At 45.8% G+C, this 17,633-nt stretch overlaps 1 protein-coding gene across 11 annotated transcripts in view; it reads right to left on the minus strand.

Annotated features, from left to right (window-relative positions):
* Window positions 1-8,183: 8,183 nt before the first annotated feature.
* thrb (thyroid hormone receptor beta) overlaps window positions 8,184-17,633 on the minus strand; it is a 114,307-nt gene continuing 104,857 nt past the window's right edge. For 9 of the 11 annotated variants that reach the window (XM_084918855.1, XM_084918853.1, XM_084918850.1 and 6 more), the window contains 5 exons: window positions 17,097-17,302; window positions 16,023-16,109; window positions 15,766-15,912; window positions 15,368-15,626; window positions 8,184-13,809 (listed from right to left, as the gene is read on the minus strand). In XM_084918855.1, the coding sequence (XP_084774981.1) occupies window positions 13,568-13,809; window positions 15,368-15,626; window positions 15,766-15,912; window positions 16,023-16,109; window positions 17,097-17,302 (941 nt within the window). In that variant the 3' untranslated portion in view covers window positions 8,184-13,567. The remainder of the gene's footprint in view (window positions 13,810-15,367; window positions 15,627-15,765; window positions 15,913-16,022; window positions 16,110-17,096; window positions 17,303-17,633) is intronic. The other 2 variants (XM_084918856.1, XM_084918858.1) reach the window with 1 other exon arrangement.

Raw genomic sequence — 17,633 nt, forward strand, 5'->3', positions numbered from 1 at the left:
TGGACAGATCACTAGTTAGTTGCAGGGACAGAGAGACCGCACTCACGATCACCAGTTAACCTGCACGTCTGTGGGAGGAAGCCGGAGTACCCACACAGACACAGGAGGGAGAACATGCAAACTCCACACAGACCCCGGCCTGCGACGCTGAACCAACCAGTGCTGCGAGGCAACAGCGCAAAGCAGAAATACTTGGATAACGATACTTCCTGTAGTAACCGTGACTGATTTAAAGTGCAGTTTCAGCTTCAACTGTTCTGGCCGTCTGCGCTGGCCTGCGTGTTTCTTCTTTTAAAGAGTGTACTGGATCAACCACAGGTGTGTCATGTGATTTATTTCTAACGACATGATGAGGGAAGAATCCAGACATTTCCTGTCAGACTGCTTGTCAGTCAGCTGTCCTTCTGAGCCTGTGAAAATGGGAGGTTATGTATAAAAATGCCTGTAATTCCTAAACAGTTGAAATAAACGCCTCAAATTAAAAATGAAACTGCATTTTAATCACATTGATGGAATACAGATGCAAAATCACACCTTTTATCCTCTCCTGTGCTCTTCAAGAACAGTAAAGTAGAAATGAAAGTAAAACGTGTGATTGTTATGGATCACCAATAGCTAATTAATCATGTAAAAGATTCAGACAAGAGAAATTTCAGACGGTTTTACTCGATGCCTCAAGGTGTGGATAAAATAGCACCTTCACAGCAGGGTTGACATATAAACGCACACACATCTATGTAATTCTCTCTTAAAAATGCAGCACTGAATGAAATAAAGGTTTGACTATGGCCTTTCTTTAATACGTTCTTGTGACACCAGAGGGATTCAGTAAAACGAGGTTTAGAAAGGCGACGTCTGAACCAAGTCGTGCTTATCATCCATCAGCAGATGGCAACAGTGCAGCTCAGTCTGCGTCCCTGGCTTCCGGGAGTGGCACCGAGTAAACAGACAATAACATTCACTCGACCAAATCACACAGAGCTCCAGTGTTACCACCGAGTGATGGTGGTAACACTTAAAGTTTTAAACTCAGACCTCTGTCTGCGATAATCAGTGAGAACCATCGGCTCCACCCACGTGTCCGCTTCAGTTTGATTGCTGTCCTGTAAACAGAGCACAATCTGAAACCTGTCTGTTCAAACATCCTCTATCGTGTGTTCACTTATGGCTTCACAGGACAAGAGCTAGACTCTATTAATGTAGTACCGTGTCTTTATATTTTCTATTTTGCAAGGAAAACAGGAAATTAGTTCATAAATGTATTGAAATGTGCAGACACATCAATGATAGTCAATTCAATTTTATTTATACAGCAGTAAATCACAACAACAGTCGCTTCAAGGCGCTTTATATTGTAAGGCAGACCCTACAATAATACATACAGAGAGAAAAGCCCAACAATCATATGACCCCCTATGAGCAGCACTTTGGCGACAGTGGGAAGGAAAAACTCCCTTTTAACAGGAAGAAACCTCCGGCAGAACCAGGCTCAGGGAGGGGCGGGGCCATCTGCTGTGATTGGTTGGGGTGAGAGAAGGAAGACAGGATAAAGACATGCTGTGGAAGAGAGACAGAGGTTAATAACAAGTATGATTCAATGCAGAGAGGTCTGTTAACACATAGTGAGTGAGGTAGAAACACCCAGTGCATCATGGGAATCCCCAGCAGCTACACTTATTGCAGCATAACTACGGGAGGATTCAGGGTCACCTGGTCCAGCCCTAACTATATGCTTTAGCAAAAAGGAAAGTTTGAAGCCTAATCTTGAAAGTAGAGATAGTGTCTGTCTCCTGAATCCAAACTGGAAGCTGGTTCCACAGAAGAGGGGCTGAAAACTGAAGGCTCTGCCTCCCATTCTACTTTTAAATACTCTAGAAACAACAAGTAGGCCTGCAGAGCGAGAGCGAAGTGCTCTAATAGGGCGATATGGTACTACAAGGTCATTAAGATAAGATGGGGCCTGATTATTTAAGACCTTGTATGTGAGGAGCAGGATTTTGAATTCTGGATTTAACAGGAAGCCAAAACAGGAGAAATCTGCTCTCTCTTTCTAGTCCCTGTCAGGACTCTTGCTGCAGCATTTTGGATTAACTGAAGGCTTTTCAGGGAGTTTTTAGGACTTCCTGATAATAATGAATTACAGTCGTCCAGCCTGGAAGTAATAAATGCATGAACTAGTTTTTCAGCGTCACTCTGAGACAGGATATTTCTAATTTTAGAGATGTTGCACAAATGGAAGAAAGCAGTCTTACATATTTGTTTAATATGTGCGTTGAAGGACATGTCCTGGTCAAAAATGACTCCAAGGTTCCTCACAGTGTTACTGGAGGCCAAGGTAATGCCATCCAGAGTAAGAATCTGCTTAGATACCATATTTCTAAGATTTTCAGGGCCGAGTACAATAACCTCAGTTTGATCTGAATTAAGAAGCAGAAAGTTAGCGGCCATCCAGGTCTTTATGTCTTTAAGACATTCCTGCAGTTTAACTAATTGGTGTGTGTTATCTGGCTTCATGGGCAGATAGAGCTGGGTGTCATCTGCATAGCAGTGAAAATGTATGCTATGTCTTCTAATGATGCTGCCTAAGGGAAGCATGTATAATGTAAACAGAATTGGTCCTAGCACTGAACCCTGTGGAACTCCATAATTAACCTCAGTGTGTGAAGGGGACTCTCCATTTACATGCACAAACTGGAGTCTATTAGATAGATATGATACAAACCACTGCAGCACAGTACCTGTAATACCTACAGCATGTTCTAATCGCTCTAACAGGATATTATGGTCGACAGTATCGAACGCTGCACTGAGGTCTAGCAGGACAAGCACAGAGATGAGTCCACTGTCAGAGGCCATAAGAAGATCATTTGTAACCTTCACTAAAGCTGTTTCTGTGCTGTGATGAGCTCTGAAACCTGACTGAAACTCTTCAAATAAACCATTCCTCCACAGATGATCTGTTAGCTGTTTGACAACTACTCTTTCAAGGATTTTTGATATGAAAGGAAGGTTGGAGATTGGCCTATAATTAGCTAAGACAGCTGGGTCTAGAAATGCTTTTTGAGTAAAGGTTTAACTACAGCCAGCTTGAAGGCCTGTGGTACATAGCCGATTATTAGAGATAGGTTGATCATATTTAAAATTGAAGCATTAATTAATGGCAGGACTTCTTTGAGCAGTTTTGTAGGAATGGGGTCTAAAAGACACGTTGATGGTTTGGAGGAAGTAATTATTGAAGTTAACTCAGAAAGATCAATTGGAGAAAAAGAGTCTAACTTAACATCAATGGTACTAAGAGTAGCTGTAGATAATATTACATCTGTGGGATGATTATTGGTAATTTTTTCTCTAATGATAAAAATTTTATTTGTGAAGAAATTCATGAAGTCATTACTAGTTAACGTTAAAGGGATGGTTGGCTCAACAGAGCTCTGACTGTTTGTCAGCCTGGCTACAGAGCTGAAGAGAAACCTGGGGTTGTTCTTATTTTCTTCAATCAGTGATGAATAGTAAGATGTTCTGGCTTTGCGGAGGCCTTTCTTATAAAGCAACAAATTATTTCTCCAGGCTAAATGATGATCTTCTAAATTTGTGACACGCCATTTCCTCTCCAGCTTACGAGTCATCTGCTTTAGGCTACGTGTTTGAGAATTATACCACGGAGTCAGGTACTTCTGATTTGAGACCTTAGTTTTCACAGGAGCTGCAGTATCCAGAGTCGTACGTAGTGAGGAGGTAAAATTATTAACAAGATGATCGACCTCTGTTGTTAGTCAGCATTTGCTATGAGCACCTTTATTCTTCAGCACAACCTGAACTCTCTCAGGCAGCTGTCTTTGAGCAGCCTTCAGGAACAACGCTCTGCATCTCTTGAGTATCACTCCAAAGTGCTTCTTTGTAGGTTGGCTACATTTTGCTCTCTCTCTGTGATCCACACTTCTTCAGGGACGCTGGCTCCCTCTGAGTGCTCCACTGTCTTTGTGTTTCCAGCTATTCTTTTATTGCATTGGAATCATCATCATTGCCAATAAGGTGATTTCCAGATGGTTTCACATGCTGGATCAAAATCTGGCTTTTCTGTTTATAACTGGGTCAAACTATGAAAGAGGCTCCACCATATTTTATACACGACTGTAGACCTTCACCTTCCCTTGTCCTCGCTCACACATATCGATGACAATTCAAAACAAACATTTAAAATTTGACTGATTAGTTATAGTGTAAGGCAAACCTCAGCCTATTCTCCCCGTTTCCCTTCGCTAAGAATGACCTCTTGACGGCCCCCCTCCAAACGAGACCATACCTTATAGTTCAACAGCAGCAGGACCGTGATCACCCCAATTCTCATGGACTTCACTTTAAGACGCTGCTCTTCTGCTGGCAGTGTTTTTTAGGTCTGACTGTTTTTGTTCTCTGCTTGTCTCATTTTAAGTACTGCACACCTGCGGACAGAGCTCTTTATGGAGAATCACCTTGCTGTTGCAAAAATACTATGTTGTGCTTGTCAAGCACGGTGTGATATTTAAAATATATTTGGCATTTTATGGAGATTCACCTAAAGAAATGGGAATAAACGATATCATTTTAACGTTGTCCCTCGTGTGTAGACAACACTGGTTCCTCTCTTACATTAAATTCCTGTTTTATGCTTTAATGATCGATAGGTCAGTGTTTAATGGTTTAACTAACAACAACAAAAAAAACGTCTTTAAATCATCAGGCACAAGAACTGGAATGAAAATTAGGAGCCAAAAAAAAAACTTTGAAAGACCATCAGAAAGCTCAGGGAAATATTACTTAAGACCACTTTTTACATCCATCCAGCCATCCATCCATCCATCTTCATCCGCTTTATCCGGGGCCGGGTTGCGGGGGCAGCAGCCTAAGCAGAGAGGCCCAGACCTCCCTCTCCCCAGCCACCTCCTCCAGCTTATCCGGGGGAACACCAAGGCGTTCCCAGGCCAGCCGAGAGATATAATCTCTCCAGCGTGTCCTGGGTCTGCCCCGGGGCCTCCTCCCGGTGGGACATGCCCGGAACACCTCACCCAGGAGGCGCCCAGGAGGCATCCTTGTCAGATGCCCAAACCACCTCAGCTGGCTCCTTTCGATGTGGAGCAGCAGCGGCTCTACTCTGAGCCCCTCCCGGATGGCTGAACTTCTCACCCTATCTCTAAGGGAGAGGCCAGCCACCCTTCGGAGGAAGCTCATTTCTGCTGCCTGTATCCGCGATCTCGTTCTTTCGGTCACTACCCACAGCTCGTGGCCATAGGTGAGGGTAGGGACGTAGATCGACCGGTAAATTGAGAGCTTCGCTTTTACACTCAGCTCTCTCTTCACCACGACGGACCGGTGCAGCGTCCGCATTACTGCAGATGCAGCCCCAATCCGTCTGTCGATCTCCGACTCCCTTCTCCTGTCACTCGCGAACAAGACCTCGAGATACTTGAACTCCTCCACTTGGGGCAGGAACTCATCCCCGACTTGGAGTGGGCACTCCACCCTTTTCCGGGTGAGAACCATGGCCTCAGATTTGGAGGTGCTGATCCTCATTCCCGCTGCTTCACACTCGGCTGCGAACCGTTCCAGTGCAAGCTGGAGGCCCTCACCCGATGAAGCCAACAGAACCACATCATCCGCAAAAAACAGAGATGAGATTCTGAGGCCACCAAAGTGAAAGCCCTCCGCCACTTGGCTGCGCCTAGAAATCCTGTTCATAAAAATTATGAACAGAACCGGAGACAAAGGGCAGCCCTGGCGGAGCCCATCACCCACCGGGAACGAGTTCGACTTATTGCCGGCAATGCGAACCAAGCTCTTGCAACAGTTGTATAGGGATCGAATGGCCCGTAGCAATGGGCCAGACACCCCATACTCCCGCCACACCTCCCACAGGACACCCCGAGGGACACGGTCGAATGCCTTCTCCAAGTCCACAAAACACATGTAGACTGGTTGGGCAAACTCCCATGCACCCTCAAGTATCCTCGAGAGGATAAAGAGCTGGTCCAGTGTTCCGCGACCAGGACGAAAACCGCATTGTTCCTCCTGTATCTGAGGTTCGACTAGCGGACGAACTCTCCTTTCCAGCACCCTGGCATAGACTTTCCCAGGGAGGCTGAGGAGTGTGATCCCCCTGTAGTTGGAACACACCCTCCGGTCTCCCTTCTTAAAGATGGGGACCACCATCCCGGTCTGCCAGTCCAGGGGTACTGCCCCTGATCTCCACGCAACATTGTAGAGGCGTGTCAACCAGGACAGCCCTACAATGTCCAGAGCCTTCAGGAACTCGGGGCGGACCTCATCAACACCAGGGGCTCTGCCACCAAGGAGTTGTTTAACTGCCTCAGTGACCTCGCCCCCGGAAATTGGCGGGTCATTCCCCTCATCCCCAGACTCTGCTTCCTCCTCGGAAGACGTGTCAGTGGGATTAAGGAGGTCCTCGAAGTATTTCTTCCACCGCCTGACAATTTTCTCAGTCGACGTCAGCAGCGCTCCGCCAGCACTATACACAGTGCAGGTAGAACACCGCTTTCCCCTCCTGAGACGCCTGACGGTTTGCCAGAATCTCTTCGAGGCTGTCCGAAAGTCTTTTTCAATGGTCTCTCCGAACTCCTCCCACACCCGAGTTTTTGCTTCAGCCACTGCCCGAGTCGCATTCCGCTTGGCCTGTCGATACCTGTCGGCTGCCTCCGGAGTCCCACAGGCTAACCAAGCCCGATAGGACTCCTTCTTCAGCCTGGTGGCTCCCTTCACCTCTGGTGTCCACCATTTGGTTCGGGGATTACCACCACGGCAGGCACCAACCACCTTGCGGCCGCAGCTCAATGCAGCAGCTTCGGCAATGGAGACGCTGAACATGGTCCATTCGGACTCCTTGTCCCCAGTCTCCCTCGGAATGCTGTTGAAGCTCTGCCGGAGGTGTGCGTTGAAGATCTCGCGGACTGGGGCATCTGCTAGACGTTCCCAGCACACCCTCACTACGCGTTTAGGTGCACCGGGTCTCTCCAGCGTCCTCCCCCCAGCCTCCTTTTTTTTTTTTTTTCTGATTGAAGGTGTTCGTTATGGCCAAACTGTGATTTGCATAGAAGTCCAATAACAAAACACCGCTCGGGTTCAGATCAGGGAGGCTGTTCCTCCCAATCACGTCCCTTCAGGTCTCGCTGTCGTTACCCACGTGAGCATTGAAGTCTCCCAGCAGGACAACAGAGCACCTTCCAGCACTCCCCCCCCCCCTCTTATGTTCAGAGTACCCAGCCTTCTTAGAGTCCCTGGGGGCTCTAAGAAGGCTGGGTACTCTGAACATAAGCGCAGATGACAGTCAGGACCCGTTCCCCGACCCTAAGGCGCAGGGAACAAACCCTCTCATCCACCGGGAAAAACCCCAACGTACCGGCAGCAAGCCGAGGGGATATTAGAATACCCACCCCAGCCCGCCGCCTCTCACCAGGGGCAACTCCAGACTGAGACAGAGTCCAGCCCCTCTCCAGGAGACTGGTTCCAGAGCCCAAGCCATGTGTAGAGCCGGTACCTCTCAACCTCACGCACTAACTCAGGCTCCTTCCCCACCAGAGAGGTGACATTCCATGTCCCTATTGCCAGTCTTGGCAGCCGGGGATCAGTCCGCCAGGGCCTCCGCTCCTGGCCGCCACCCGGCACACAATGCACCCCTATGGCGCCTCCTGCGGGTGGTGGGCCTGCGGGAGGATGGGCCCATGTCTCCTCTTCGGGCTGTGCCCGGCCGGGCCCCATGGACTAAGGCCCGGCCACCAGACGCTCGCCCTCGGGCACCCTCCCCAGGCCTGGCTCCAGGGCGGGGCCCCGCTAAACCTATCCCGGGCAGAGTAAACTGTTCCCTTGATGTTCTCTTCGTAAGGGTCTTCTGAATCGCTCTTTGTCTGGTCCCTCACCCAGGACGAATTTGCCATGGGAGACCCTACCAGAGGGCAAAAGCCCCCAGACAACATAGCCCCTGGGATCCCTGGGACACACAAACCCCTCCACCACGATAAGGTAGCGATTCGCGGAGCAAAATTAAAGCAAAATACAAAGAACGAGGTGGGCTCAAGTCTTTTGCACAGCACTGCACATTAACCTGTGTTTCATAAAATGGGCGCACAGTGAACCATTCAAACAGCCATACAGAGCACCTACAAAGTCTGAATAAGTGAAGACACCAAATCAAATTCTCTCAAAACCATCTTTATTCTTAAGACCCAAATCACAAATTCTGCAATCATCCCCCGTCAGGCAAAATCAAAATCATCAGTCCTCCAAGCTGAAAATGTCCAACAGCCATTTGAGGAACACAATATTCTTTGTCCTTTTTTTCTGCCACAGATTCACTTTCACATCTCTCTGCACCTCCTGGTCGAATTCCCGGTTTGCATTAAACAGATGACTTAAACAAGAAGACACTCAAACACACAAGGAGAGAAGAGAAATCTGTGCCGACTGTGGATGACCGCCTCCTTCTGACCACGCTGACCCTAAACGTGCTCATGTGTGGTTTCTTTTGGACGTGAATCCAGATAATTTAACTGTTTTTATCATTTTTTTTTTTAAATACGTCTCCATCAGACGTGGAAATACATTTGAGAGCAACACTGTATCTTTTTAACACTATGCAAAAACAATATGTTCATATTATGCTAACATCTGTAAAAAAAATCTGCAGTCTGAAAATATACATCCTTTTCCTTTGTACTGTAAAATAGCTTCTCTATGGCGCAACTCTTGTTATTGGTTGTAACTGAGAAACCTTACGAGCAACAACTCACGGGAGAGATCACGGCCAACGTTCACCTCCTCAGGTAAAATAAACATGTTCCTAACCAGCGGTGAGCAATGACGACGTTTACGTGCACCACAGCTCTGCGCATGTGCTCAGTGAACACAGCCAGGATACAAGATACCCAATTTATAGCCGTCCCGCAAAAAAGGAAAAAAAAGTGAAACTATGTATCAAAGTGTAAAAAAACATGTCGATTATTTTGGATTAAAGCTGCATTCATCATCCTGCTGTGAACTATTTGACTGTTGCAGATCTCTGCAAGTTTTAACTCCTTGTTTTGGTTTCACTTCCTCTTCAGTGCTTTTTTCAGTAAAACGCTCAGATAACTGATCAACAGGCCAACAAAGTCATCGGGAGAACCCAGAGGAACGTGGAGGAGCCATCAAAGAGCCCGGCTGCTCTTCAGCTTTTTAAGCTAAACTTTCAGGATTCATATTAGAGCGTCCACAGACTGAAATAACTTTACAAGTTTGATGATATATTACTACATCAAGGCCATCATTTGCCTCAACCATAAAACTGACAGGTTTATTGTTATAAACTGCTCGACTTTATTACATTTATGAGTGAAAGTATTACTGACAGGTTATTTATATATTTTTTACAGAAACCAAATAATGCCCTCCTCATTGTTTTTATCCAGGTCACTGTTTCAAACTGTTTCTTCTTCATGATTCCTGATTATTGTGTTTTTCAGCAGTTCTTTAACTGTGACCTGCATTAGTTTTACAGTATCTATGTGACTTTTATGATAACTGTGAGACGTCTCTACCTTCAAGTTCATTCTCTGACAACGGGGCTGGCTGCACAGACAGGCTGGCTCCATCCATCCAATCACAGGGCTAGGCTTTAGATATAGTACTGTGCAAAAGTTTTGAGCCACCCTTGCCTTTATGTTTTGTATTCAAACTGTATGTTTAGCATGAGGGAGGTGGTCTCAGTAATCCCCTCGTTGTAGCTGAAGTCAGCAAATTGAAAAATGCAACAAACTAGAAAGTAAGGAGGAACACGGGCTGATGTGAAAGAAACTGACGGCTGTCACTGTCCTGATCACACAGTGGCTCATTTTATGCTAATGATGAGTATCCTGAACATGAAGCCACAAATATCATCAGCCTGTTAAAGAAACCTTTGTTCAATCTACTGCACGCTACAAAAACACATTAAACATAAAGCTGTTAATCACCTAATTTTGGACTTTCAGTGGTTAAAATCTGTGCAGCTTTCTTAGTGTCTCTTTACCTGCACAGGAAAACAGAATCATCTGCACAAACTCGGGAACTGTTATTACATTTGACAGCAGTAACAAAGTTCCAGTTTTGATTCCCAGGCCAAAATTCCCCACTCATGAGGTAGCGGCTAATTACAGCCCAACAACTATCCTGGTGGAGGACTGGCAGGCCAAATCAAGAGCAAACACAGCTTTTTGTTTTTCGGGCTGCAAACAATAGTTGCTGCTACTTTAGCTGAATGTCTGAAAAGTTACACTGCCAAATTCCTGAGACTAGACTAAAAGTCTTTAGTTAAAAAAAGACGTGAAAGAGAGCCTAAGAACCGGGAACGTGCAACAACAAACCATGTTTACCGCATAAAAATGATGCTTTTTACATGACTTTGTTCAATCTACATGTTCTAACCAACAGAAGCACACCAAAGGGACATTGAGGTCCTGAGCTGAGATCCTGGGACTGTTGGGTTGAACATTAGATAGTCAGCTAACTTCTGATGTGTTTGTGCAGCCAGCCCCTGCTACTGAGACATGAAGACATTCATTTCATTAGAAAAACAGGCGATGTTACGTTAATGAGTCTAGCACGTTGATGTTGGATGCGCGTTCTGACAGCTTTCGTCAAAGGCTTCTTCACATAACAAAGTCTTTCGTTGGCTGCAGACGCAGGGGTGCATGTAAACGTGGCCAACCGTTACGTTTCCGAATGGCTCTGTCTCAGCGGGGCCCGGCCCTTCATGTCGACGGGGACCAGCCTGAGCTCGGGTGCCTCTCCCTCTGATTGTCTGTGCATTTATCTGAATCTGTACAGTTTGCGAGGTGTATATGTGTGAGGTCCGGGTCATTCAAACACTGCAGCAATTCTATTGCTTTGATAAAAAGGCATCACTTCACAGAGATGAGAAGAAACAAAATAAAATACAAGCTGCTTTGAGGAGTAGTGTGAAGCTCGAAAAAGCGAAATATAAAGAGCCGAGGTCTGTCACATTGCAAACGGCAATACCATACCGAGGCTTTTTCAAGAAACGAAACAAAACCAGAGGCTAAAGAACAAAGAAAGAGCTCTACTTTTCACAATCTCACCAGCCTCGTCAGTGTACCTTGGTGATGGCGAAGCATACAGTTTACTTGGCCTCCGAATGCCACCGGTCGGTCACAGTCGTGGAGTCGGACCCATGTGTTATCTGTGTGAGCGATACACCAATCAGCCACATCACTAAAACCAGTTACAGGTGAACACTGGTCTTCTCTGCTGGTAAACCCTCCCATTTACCAACCCTCCAACCGAGGCTGACAGAGGCCCACTCCAAAAACCACTGCCAGTACCCGAGTGGGACCCAGCATCTGTGCCAGTCTTATTGTTGTGGCTGATCAGCTGCTGCACAACAGCTGCACAGATGTACTGTACATTCTGTATATGTGCATGTGTGTTACTGTACTATATGCAGGCCATCCTGCGAGGGTGCCGGGCTCTTATTCACACATGTAAATAACAATACACTTCAATCAGCCATAGCCCCAACTCACCATAGCACCATGACTTCACTGTTTTAATAGAAAGTCCACATCCACTCACGGAGACACTAAACAAACAGAAAAAATGCTGACTAATTATTTGACTTTGAGGCAACATGGCTGAGATGAAACACTGAAATCTAATGCTGGTCTTATAGTTGAAGTTCCAACCGCAGACTGAAACACAGCAAAGAGGACAGCCTGTGTGTGGACCAACAGGGAGCCAATTTATACTCAACTAAGGAAGTGGAGGGAGGATGTAGTGAGGGCACTGTTCACCTGGTTTTGGCACAACATGCAGTACTGTGACACACAGACGATCCTGGCCTCAGTGCCACCGTGTGACAAGTCTCCGGCACGACGAGCGGCTCATTTTAATGCTGCTTCTGCATTCCATTCACTGTCGCTCACATCTACATCGAAGTTTTGGTTTTGTTGTTTCGTCGTTTTGTTTCTTGTCGAAATAAAGACAAACAAACAGAAACTCGAGCAAGATTTTTTGCACTGTACAGGTTTGAATGCACAGAACCTCTGCATTTTCAGTTAATCTGTCAGAGTTGCATATGAAATGCTTTGAGGTTGTGCTAATTAATCATTAGTCTATAAAGTATCAAAGCACCGGTCATATCATGTTGTCTGACAATAAGTCCAAAGGCAATTAACAACAAGCGAGAGACACTCTCTCAGTTTATTAGTGTCCACACTCTGATTTCATAAACATTCTTTGCTTTCAACCAGACACAAAGATGCTTCCTGCTCATAAACAGAGAGCTGACTTTTGACTATTTTGCTGGCCCATATATGCTGCTGTTGAGTAAGTAGACTTACTGTTAGCTGAAAGCCCAGCGTGCGCGTGTGTGTGTGAAGGGCCAGAGAGGCGACTTTTGTTGTGATTTGGCGCTATATAAATAAAATTGATTGATTGATTGATTGAGAGAAGTTGTGTTTGCAGTGTGCACTGCCACCGTGTGAAGTTTGAGGGGACTCATTACTCTAGTAGACACTCCAACAGACTAGTGTCCTTAGATTTGCGCGTCATGCAGACTGTCGGTTTATCCTTTGACTAAAAACATCCTGTTTAGCTCTGCCTCGTTAAGGTTCGCCTCACCTAACGAGCCACTTTCTTCCAATAGGACGGCTTCGGGAAGCCTGGCTCAGGATGAGCTCTACTGCCTGCAGCAAACGAGTGTCACAGAAGGTGCGAGAAAAACCTTTGGAAACCTCGATTTAATAGCAGTCCAAGTGCTGGGATTGTTTTTACATATATTTAGTACATGATTTGAAACTTTGGTCATGTTTAATAGGAACAATCAGCATTGCAACATCAAATGAGAAAAGACACACAGGTCCCCTTTAATATTGCAAAATCCTGCTCAGGTTTCTCGCTCGGAGCGTGTCTCGAGCTGACGTTTGTTTTTCCGACAGCTCTGGAATGCAGCGTTGCAACTTAACCTCGTAATGTGCGGCTGCCGAGAGACTTGCAGACACCTGCGAGCTGCCGTCCGTTAGAGTACGCGTTTTTAACGGTCACAGTAGGGTGGCGAGGCACCGGACAGACTGGACACTCACCAGATGGACGAAGGTTGATATATTAATGCGGTAAAGTGGAGCGGGTTTGCTGACGGCGTCTCGTGTCGTGGATGAGGCGAGCAGCCGAGTATTTCAACATAAAGGAAGGAATATACAACATATGCTTGGCTTCTAACGAACAAACAAGTGTTGATAAGATTACCATGATGCAATAATGAAAACAAAAAACCTAGAGTCAAATCTGAGGTGAGATGTTATATCCATGACAACAATAACAGAACAAACCAGAAAAGTCAAAAAGCTATTCACATGTACCCGCACTGTCAGGAATGGTTTCATCCAAAAATAGACCAGAGAGCTACTCTAAGGTGGAATGAAGTGACACTCAGTAGTGCTGTTAGAAGGTTCGTTGTGACGGGCTTTCTGCTGGTTCCACCCCTGAGACCACCAGGGTGCCCAGGCGCACACACACGCACACACACACACACACAGAAATCCACTGGTCAGTCCTCGAAGACCTCCAGAAACAGAGGAGGGAACAGCTCGGTGGGACACTCCACTTTCATGTGGAGGAATCGGCTGGCGTGGCAGGTGCCGATCATCCGCAGGTCTGTCACCTTCATTAGCAGCTTGGGCCAGAAATGTGCCACTTTGTGTTTGCGGTAGTTGATATAATGTTCAAAGGCCAACAGGAACTCCTCTTGGCAACGCTCGATTCGCTCCACACTAGTTAGGCCTGGACGATCTGAAGACACAAGCACATCAACAGTGTTGTTATGCAGCGTCCTGCAGAGCTGTAAAGCGTTTGTCCCTGAGGAACAGTGCTGAGAGAAACCTGATAACCCTTCGTCTTCCTTTGCTAATAGGAAGGATGGCTTACAATAGCTTAATTACAACTCACAAGGCTCTATCTATGACTGATTTGATTATGTGTTTGGGATCACTGTCATACTGCAATATGAAGATCATCCCAGTTGGATCCAAATCTGACTTAACAGGATCTCCAACACCACTGGCTGCAGTCCCAGACACGACAGACTGTCTGCTGTGCGGACGCTCCCTCACCTCCTTCCACCCAGTTATTGTGTATTTGGCATATCTGAGCCTATTCCTCCTGTTTCCCTTACTTAGGCATCACTTCTTCTTCTGTGATGAAGCCCTGTGCATGAGGAAGCAGCCTTAACACAACTGTCAAATAGTGTTCTTCTTCTTTTGTCCTCGTTGTTTTTAAGGACACGCTGCACACCGCGCACAGTTTCAGTTAAAAGCTTTTTATGGAGAATCACCTGGTTGCTGCATTTGTCAATTCCTGTATTATTTGGGATGGTTTGGAACAAATGTGGTGGAGGTAGGGCTCTGATCAGGTGTGTGGTTTATATAAGTAGATATATCTGTAAACATATATATCTTTATACGTGTTACCGAGGTTATAAAAAAATACATGTAAGAAATTATAATGAAGAACTTGTGATGGAGACGGCATGAACAGGAGGTTGGATTAAATGAGCTCATGCTGCTTCCTGCTCGTTTTTGAACATGTAAGTTATTTATAATTATTATTGTTTTGTTTGTCTGTTTTTTCTCTGTTGTTGTTGTTATACTATTTAAACATGTCCAAAATAAAGATCCAGTACAAATACACCGTGTTCATGTGTGCACACACTGGGTCATGCACTGAGTGCCTTGAATGACTCTTATGTCATTTTTGACTGAAAATGAGTTAAACACAGGCGTAGCTGTGTATACACTACAGTGTCAGTTATTATTTATTGCAGTACTCACAATTATTTTTCTTTTTTGGTACAAATAGTACGAAACAAAATTTTTTAAAGATGATCAATAAACACAAATAATTAACTTTCTATCCCAAAGCGATTCGTTGCCCTAATAGCAGTGTTATCTAACCGTCAGTGGATGCTGTAAAGTGTCAGGACAGATGGGTCTGCACCATAAAGCACACGAGTATTGATCTTCAATGAGAGTATTACAGAGAAATGCCAGTGGAGCCAAAAACAAGCTAACAGGCCAAAGCCCCTCACAATGATTACGGTGATTAATTGATTAAACTGTGGTTTGATATAGATTTCATGTCAAAACCAAGTATTCACACAAGCTGTGCAGCTGCAGATTCACACTGTTGTACTTCCTAAAAATCTGTTCCCTGTAAGCCGACGTTACCAACGGTGTAATAAGAACGCAGTAACACCGCTGTGCTAAAATAGAGCGAGACCTAGAAGAGCGAGAAAGAAAACCCTTTAATAACCTCTTATGTACTCGGGTAAGTGTGCACTCTAGGCGATTACCGGATGAAAGCAGGATAACAGCTTGCAGAAGAGCCACCTCAGAGTCATCCAAGTTAAAGGAGGACAGCGACACGCCAAGGTCAAAGATGGCGTCTGAGACTACGCCCAAGCCTCCGTTCTTGAGCTGACCTCGTGTCACTGCCATCTCGCCGTTGAGTGTGAGGGTCTCGCTTTCTGGATCGTAGCGAACAGCAGCTCGCAGCGACATGATCTCCATGCAACAGCCTTTCAACAGGATGATCTGGTCTTCACAAGGCAGCTGGGTTAAAGAGAAGAACGGCTTATTTAGGGACAGGTGGCACTTCCATTATGTCAAAGATTCATATTCAATCTGAATATACAGCTTTAACCACTCAGTGACACATTCACAGTCACCGTTTCCACTCAAACAAACCTACCTCACAGAACATAGGCAGTTTTTTGGCAAAGTCCACCACTCGGGTTATGGCAGGGGTGATAATTTTTGTAAACTGACTGAAGGCTTCTATGTCCACTTTACTTCCTTCAGGTGCATTATCCGTGGACGCTTGACCAATATCCTCAGGCTGAAAGAACGAGGAGTGGACATCAGCTGGTTTCATCGCATCATTTGTTATTTATCCATCGTTTTACATGTAAATGGCTGAAAACTGAACCGTGTATCTGTGTGTCTTACCTTAGTTTCCTTCACCCCCGCTGCACTCTGGTCAGAAGTATAGAATAAATTACATGTTATTTCATTAAGAAGCATTGCTTCCTCGACCTGTTGGATAATCAACAGGAATCGTGAAGTTTCAATGAAGAACCCGTGTCAAGCCAACTAAAATAAAACAAGTTAAAACTGAAGACAGATGAAAGAGTGCGCAGACAGAAAACAGGTAAAGACAGAAATAGGACACGAGTTTCCACAGCAAGACTCGGGACCACGGATCAAACGGGTCCTCGGGAACGCTCTTCATTGGATCTTTGTATGCGACCTCAATCAAAACTTTGGCTACGTTTTCAACACTTTTTGAAACAAATTGCATGAAAAACAACAGATGCGGCCATGAAAGTTTGCAGACAGATTAGGCTGTGTTCATGTTGCCGCAGGGAAAGTCTTTTCCCCCGTTTCCCCAGTATCCTGAAAAATAACCCTTCTTTTTTTGCCAAACCCCGCCGATCAAATAATTCTGCGATTAATGAGCGTTCCCTTTAATCGTGCCATAGAAACTCAGTATAACGTCAACAAACAGCTGACAGACTCTCAGTCCGGACAGAGTAATCAAACTTAACAGAAAAAGCAAAATTAGTGAAAAACAGAGTGAGGTGTGAAATCAAAAGCTACAAACAGAAAGAGAGGAAAATTAAACAGCACGAAAAAAAGCAAGTCATTAGTATTAGCAATTAAGAGTTGCTGCTCGGCAAAACATAAGACAAGAGTAAGATGTTCCAATATAAATTAGTGCTGCTGCGTTGAGGAAACACTTTTCTCCATCGTCCAGCTAATTCTCCCCACTCTACAAGGAGATACAAAAAAACACATGGACATATTAACATAGGGAACAGTGGAACAATGGTGGTGGTGGTGGAAGAGGAGGAGACGGGGACATGAAGCGGAAGGGGGCTGGGACGGGTTGGAAGCGGGCTGAGATGGGTGGGAGGGGGAGGTAGGTGGGGGTCAGGGGGGTTGGTGGTTTGAACAAGGCACAGTAATCGATACAATCAAGGCTTTGGTGAGGAGGGAAGGAGGAGGAGGACGATGTCTCACCAGGAATTTCCGCTTCTGCTTCCAGTGGTTGCCCTGGGCGTTTGTGGCCATATGGGCTTCGGTCACCATACGGATGAGGTCCCACTCCTCTTGGGTGGGCTCCAGTCGGTCCCACGCCGTCTTCTGCAGTTCCTCCCTCCGACGGCGCTCCCGGTTCTCCTCGATTAGCTTCCGCTTGGCCAGCCGCTTGCTGTCATCCAACACCACTGGGGCAAATAAAGGGGGTCAGCAGGGGGCCAAGGGACGCCAAGAGAGTAGACGGGCAGGAAAAGGAAAGAGGAAGAGGAGGGGAGAGGGTAGGGGGGCATAAAATGATGACTCGCTGAGGCGCAGAGTTGTTCCAACACAAGAACATGACATCCCGCTGAGGTGACACTTGTTCATGCTTCATGATTGTTCTTGTGTTTTGAACCGTTTTATGTTTTGGACTTTCAGAAAGCTCACGGTCAAAAATGATACAGATACAATGTAGCAGGAGGCTTTAGATTCAAATGACCCACACATGAAAAAAACAAACTTTCCATTGTATGAAAAATG

Source organism: Perissodus microlepis, chromosome 22 (assembly GCF_051167445.1).
Source record: "Perissodus microlepis isolate ML-2025 ecotype Zambia chromosome 22, ASM5116744v1, whole genome shotgun sequence".
In the NCBI taxonomy this organism is placed as follows: domain Eukaryota; kingdom Metazoa; phylum Chordata; class Actinopteri; order Cichliformes; family Cichlidae; genus Perissodus; species Perissodus microlepis.